Consider the following 6,138-nt stretch of genomic DNA (forward strand, 5'->3'; position numbering starts at 1 on the left):
ACTTCTTTGTATCGTCTACATTTATGAGAAAAATTTGTAATCCTGCTTGTTTTTAATTGTTTAAAACTATCTTCATTATTAAATGCATAATTCTTAGTAAATGTAGATTAGATGCAATTAGATACATCATTATATAGTTTTTGTACAAAAAGGGCATAATATGGATATTAAATAATTTCACATATTATAATATTCGTGTATAGATCCTCAAATTTTACTTACATCGATGTCCGTTCCAAACACTCGTTTAAATCTGGGTCTGTCGTCCATGCTGGTCATTGTTTCTTTGACTCGGATAGTGTTAAGGACCTCAGATAAGGGATCCCGATCCCGATCCATAATTATCGAACTGACCGCCGTCCACCAGTATCCTAAAATCAAAATATTGTCCCGGAGTATCGATCTACCAATTCACGGATTCCGAATAATTCACCATTTTATGGCACTATCTTCCACTGATATTGTTTAATGTTTTATTCAATTTTCGCAGTAGCATTCTTTATTCATTTGTGACGGTTTACGACCGTGGTGTCGGCGCAATGAGAGCGAGTGACAGTGTGTAACGATCGCTCGCTGAGTAGGTATCAAATACACAAGAGGCCGTACAATTCCACACCAGTAAATACATATATTTTTTGTCAAACCCTAAATCAATAACCTATTTTAAAAGATTTAACACACATAGATTGGAATTATATTGCCTCTAACATCCGGCCCTATATGTACACTTTTCTCGACTGATGCTTTTTGAATGATCAAAACCCTAAAGCAATTATCTCTTTACTCACAACTTCGTTAATTATTAAATAATGTTCTAAAGTAAAATAGAAGTCAAAGGCAGATTTATAATCTATGCATCCTGTGGCATCCCAAACGGTTTTGTCACACAAGATAATACAAACTGTGGTCTGAATCCAGGTGACAGTGTAAATAACATTTTAATGTTACCACGTTAACAATTTCTAAACAAAACACTCTTTTTCGATTATGTTCGTCCGTAAAAGAATCAGGTGACAAAACAATGGTCTGGTGCACCATTTTTCTTTAGCTTTCAAAGAAGAAAATGGAAAATGAAACCTGATGAATAGTGTCGATAGTTCGTATGTATATATTATAGTGTTTGTAACATCCGGAACAAGTAAAATGACAACAGGAAAAAAATCCTCTATCTTCCAAGTGTTTTAATTATTATTTTCCAAAAGCTTTCGGTGTTTGTTAAAATACATATCCAACTTACTTTTGATACCCTTAGTGTTGAATTATATGAAAAATTGACGTCTTTGCAAAGGGTTTTCTGCAGACATATGCATCGCGGTGATTCAGATATGTTGCATTGTGAAAGCGTTTCCACTGTTTCAAATACTATACCGAAAACAAACTGACGGCAAAAAGTCAAAACTTCACATAACTCAAACACTCATAAGTAAGTCTCTTCCTATACTAGGTGTCAATCTATGTCTACTTTGAATTTATCATTTATCGGTTCTTAAATTATTAAAGGGTAATGGAAATGGGTAGCAATTCTTTTATATGTTTTAGAGTTTGGCGAAATAAAACCAACAAAAAAAACCGCATCGAAATCGATGCAAGTTTAACGGAGTTATTGCCCGTTGAAAGCGTCTATTTTTACCTGTTATGAAAATCCAATCAAGCAAAAATAGAATCGATCGAAAACGAGGCTATATCGCCGTGACGTCACTACATTGACAGATTAGGCGGATTAGTATGGATTACAACGAGATTAGTTCCGACAACAACGACGATATCAGCCTTGATATGTCAGATGGATCTTCAGTTTTTGATGAACCAGATGGATTGGGTGTCGAACTTGGTACAAGACCTTACCAGTTTGAACCAGAAGCCGATTCTGACGAGGAATTGGTAGATGAAAACAACACACAGCCCAGCGAGGACGAGCGCTTGGGGAATACTGACTGGTTAGAAAATGGCATTTTTTCCAGTTAGATTGCTTAATGTGACATATGTAGTCCAATATTTAGACTTAATAACCATATAAAGCAACATAAATTGCGTAATTTACTTAGGGTATGGCTGAACTATGAACATTTTCTGCTGAAAGGTGATTGCCTTCAAGGCATCGTACTTTTACCTTCTTGTTTGATTACTGGCAAATCTGTTACCAAAAAATCACATTCACTATAGGATCATGATAACCCTCCTATAAATTATGTTGGCTAAATTTTAGCTAAATGTTTCGTTATTATTTTTAGGCTTTTTAATATTGGACTTATGTATAATATTGTTTGAATACACTGTGCCTATACTGTGGTTTCCTTAGTTACATTACAAAACCAGTATCAACCATATTTTTATGCCGTTTTGAAAATAGCATGAAGTAACTAGAAATATTCTGCATTTAGTTTCTAACAAATACAATTTTTGGTTTATGAGTTGGTTGCTTGGGAACGAAATTTCAGTACAGAAAACTGCACTCCACAGTAAATGGGGCTTGGGGAGGGAGATGTACTTGTGTTATGACGTATTCATCATCTGAAAACAGTAATATCACAGATTTTTTCTATTAAACTTTTAATTCCTATACTGTATTAAAAATAGCTTTAATTTGTCAACAGGTGCACTTGTGAGCAGTGTGTTGCGATGCCTAATGCAGAAGAGTGTGTATGCTGCCAGGAGATACCAGAAATCAGATGCGTGACAGAAGAAGACCATCGACACTGCATTACACAGCACAATGGGTTCTCCCCAGTATGTCTTCACCCTTCTGTTTTGAGGACGGCATACCATTCGTATAGACAGCAGTATGCAGAACTTCCGGAAACTAATGGGTAATAATTCTGATTCAATTCAATGAAACAAATGTTAAAATGAAATCAGAATCAGTTTATTTCGCTCAAACCATACAATATGGTACATGAGGAACATAAACTATAAACTTTAAATGAAACATAAATAAGACTAATTGGCTGTTCATTGTTTATTGAACATAGAGACTCACTTTAGAACAAATTGCACAGTGAACTTATCAAATTGTTTGATAATCCACAATGTCTCAAATTTATACAAACAGAAAATGAAACCAAAAATATTACAAACTCAACAAAATGAAAACATTAACACAACAATAGGAAAAAAAGGTCAAACTTGAACAATTTTATCACTACAATTATATTGTAAACAAAAAAAAAAAAAAACAATGAAAACTGAATAGTTATAGTGTCAATGATAAAAAGGCTAACAAAAAATAAATTAATAACTCATCAAGTATGCAAGAATACAGGATAACAATAAAAAAAATGTATATTTTATAATATAGAATAGAAAACAAAAAACAATTTTCTTAAACAAAATCAGTGTACGTATACAAAACAGAGAGAGCTAACAACAAAATATCTATGTATATATTTATTAATATATAAAAACAGTAACAAGTATTCATAACAAGTACAAATTATCTTTATGTTGTAGGCGCATGAGATATATCGGATATCGGCAGCTGGTTCGATGGTGCTGGGGATGGCTTGGAAAGGAAGTGAGGGTAACTCTCCCAGCTTGTGCAGTCCATAAGATCCGCACCACTTATCCTGAGGAAGATGGACACTATACCGGGTTTAGTTGCGCCGGAAGCGAGTGACGTGATGATCGATGGCCTCATCTTCCTCCGGATGAAGGAAATCCGCACACAGTGGAGGTGGATCATCTGGCATTTCGTCAGGCTCACAGCGTGGCATTGGAGTGTCCCTGACTCGGGAGGTAGCCTCAACCATGAGTGACTCAACGTATCCTGTTATAAGAGCATAAAATGACTCAATGAACTACATGTATATCTTTCTAGCTATTATTGAAATGTGCTTTAAGTATATGAATTTACAAGTAAACTGATTAAACTTACCATATGTGTTATTTGTTTTGATTTTCTTCACTGTGTAGTCGCCCTTCTTTTGTTTTGGGAAAGTGATGCTGTACCTGGGTTTACCATCCTTTGTAGTAGCCTGCAGATTCTGTCCATTTTCATTGAAATGCATTGCAGCAATGAGCAATCTACAAGAAACAAGTAAATTCTCAGCAATGCATATTTTGTTTACAAAGTATTAAAAAAAATAGTTCCTAAGAATTACCTATCCCATTCACACTTTACCCGCAATTATTATCAAAATATGGCACAAATGATAGCAAAATAATAAAACGCAAACTATCATTGAGAATAACATTACACTTCACAGTAGAAACTGAAACCAAGACAACTAGTTTCATTAGTCCGACAACATAGAGAGATAGCTGTTCAATAAAAATACATGTATATCATCAAATTTTTCCTTACCGACTCTGCATCCCATGATAGGAAAACTTGTTCATCTTTGGGGCATAATGGTTAATCACTGAATGGTAGGCCTCTAGACTGGATGTCTGAACATCAGGTGAAAGCATTGGAATATCTTTCTTCATCTGCCTTGAGGTGATGATGGCTTCCAGCTTCTCCACTACTTTGGTACCTATGAAAGGAGAAAAATTCACTCTTAACAAAATTCAATCTAAATAAATATAATCAAAGATAAATGTATAAAATACAATTCTTCAACAAATTCATCAACAATACTGCAATAAGGTTCTAAAGGAATTGAAAAATCTTTACAAGGTCTCAGCCATCTTTTCCGTCGTGCAGCTTCGTCTAATTCTGCATGCTCGCATCTCTCAAAGAGATCACCATGTCCCTCGTGGATGTTCTGGATGTGGTTGAAGACGCTGACCCATTTCTCCCACCTCAATGCATTGCTGCCTTCTGGTGTGGAAGTGGGGACCCAGTACAGGTGGTTAACAATGCTCTTGATCCACTCCATCAACCTCTCACAGTCTTTTTCCTTGCCGAGGGCTGTCAGCTTCTTCTTCAGACCTAAAATGTACATAGAAGTTTACAAAATCTGACAATTATATACATAGAAGTTTACAAAATCTGACACTTATGTACATAGAAGTTTACAAAATCTGACAATTATGTACATAGAAGTTTACAAAATCTGACACTTGTCCTTCCTTTTTGAGACAATTTTAATACAAATGATAGAGTTTTATAATAAATTAGCGTCTTTCTTTACTTTATAAAATTTTAGCATTCAACTTTATTGTAAAAACAAGAAAGCAATGTCACAAACCTTTTGCAACATGCCAAACATCCACATAGTGTGTAGTGTCTGGCATATTCTCCCGAACCCATTTCGCCACCTGAAGATGTCGGTCTGTTATGAGCTGGCAGACTTCAATGTTGTTCTGTTGTAGGAATTGGACAACTCCTATCAGCCCTTCCTTCTCCATACGACAGCTTCCCCCGACCTCATTGCTCTAATAAGTAAAAAAAGTTACATTAGTTTACCTTAAAAGGTCAAATACTATTGAACATGATTTTTTTTTATATATATATATTTTTTTTAAACTTATCACTTAGATAAGAATTATTGCATTTCTGTAAACAGTTATTTTTAGAATAAGTCGTTTCATGTATCATATGGTAAATACCTGTACAAGTTGGACATCAATGACGATGTTTTTGTCCAAATCCATATCCAAAACTGATCAAAATTCGGAACTGGCCAAACGATTCTCATGTAAATTAAAGCAATATGACCTGCAACTTTGATGCATTTTTTTGTTTCAAAATTGTCATTAATTATTTCAAGGACTGAGAAAAAGAACACATAAGCTTCTGTTGTTCATATTTATATATAAACGAAGAACAACATACTAGCTCTTAATGATGTAAACCTGCATTATTGTCGTCCTGTACATGCAATGTGTTTTTCTTAAATAATAAAAAAATAGGACACCTGGTTGGCCGTGGTGGAAGCAGTGGAGAATATTTCGCAGCTCATTAAAGTATTGACCAATGCGAGTAAACATAGTCAATAAATTAACCTTGACGCGACCTTTCAATACCCAATCACAGTTTACAAAATAGTGATGTCAGTTTTTGATTTGAATTGCGATGGCAACCAATATTGTCATTGGCTAAACAAGACATTACAACATACAGGTGTACATATTTATTTACCAAAATTTTTGTGATTAAGAAGCCACGGGTAGGAGAGAGCCCTTACGTTAATGCTGTCTCCTAACCGTGGTTTTAGATGTTGGAAGACAGATAGCAGTAATTAATATCCCACTTTC

At 34.8% G+C, this 6,138-nt stretch overlaps 1 protein-coding gene across 1 annotated transcript; it reads right to left on the minus strand.

Moving 5' to 3' along the window:
• Nucleotides 1-2,986: 2,986 nt before the first annotated feature.
• Nucleotides 2,987-5,535, minus strand: LOC134231585 (uncharacterized). The gene is made up of 6 exons (XM_062713563.1): nt 5,491-5,535; nt 5,130-5,316; nt 4,613-4,870; nt 4,301-4,472; nt 3,872-4,020; nt 2,987-3,763 (listed from the first exon to the last, which is right to left on the minus strand). Exons 1-6 carry the CDS (start codon nt 5,533-5,535, stop codon nt 3,591-3,593), a joined length of 984 nt encoding a protein of 327 aa, XP_062569547.1. The 3' UTR covers nt 2,987-3,590.
• Between the last annotated feature and the right edge of the window lie 603 nt (nt 5,536-6,138).

The sequence above is a fragment of the Saccostrea cucullata genome, unplaced genomic scaffold, assembly GCF_032062105.1.
Source record: "Saccostrea cucullata isolate Sc308-1 unplaced genomic scaffold, CSIRO_AGI_Scuc_v1 ctg14327, whole genome shotgun sequence".
Taxonomy (NCBI): Eukaryota; Metazoa; Mollusca; class Bivalvia; order Ostreida; family Ostreidae; genus Saccostrea; species Saccostrea cuccullata.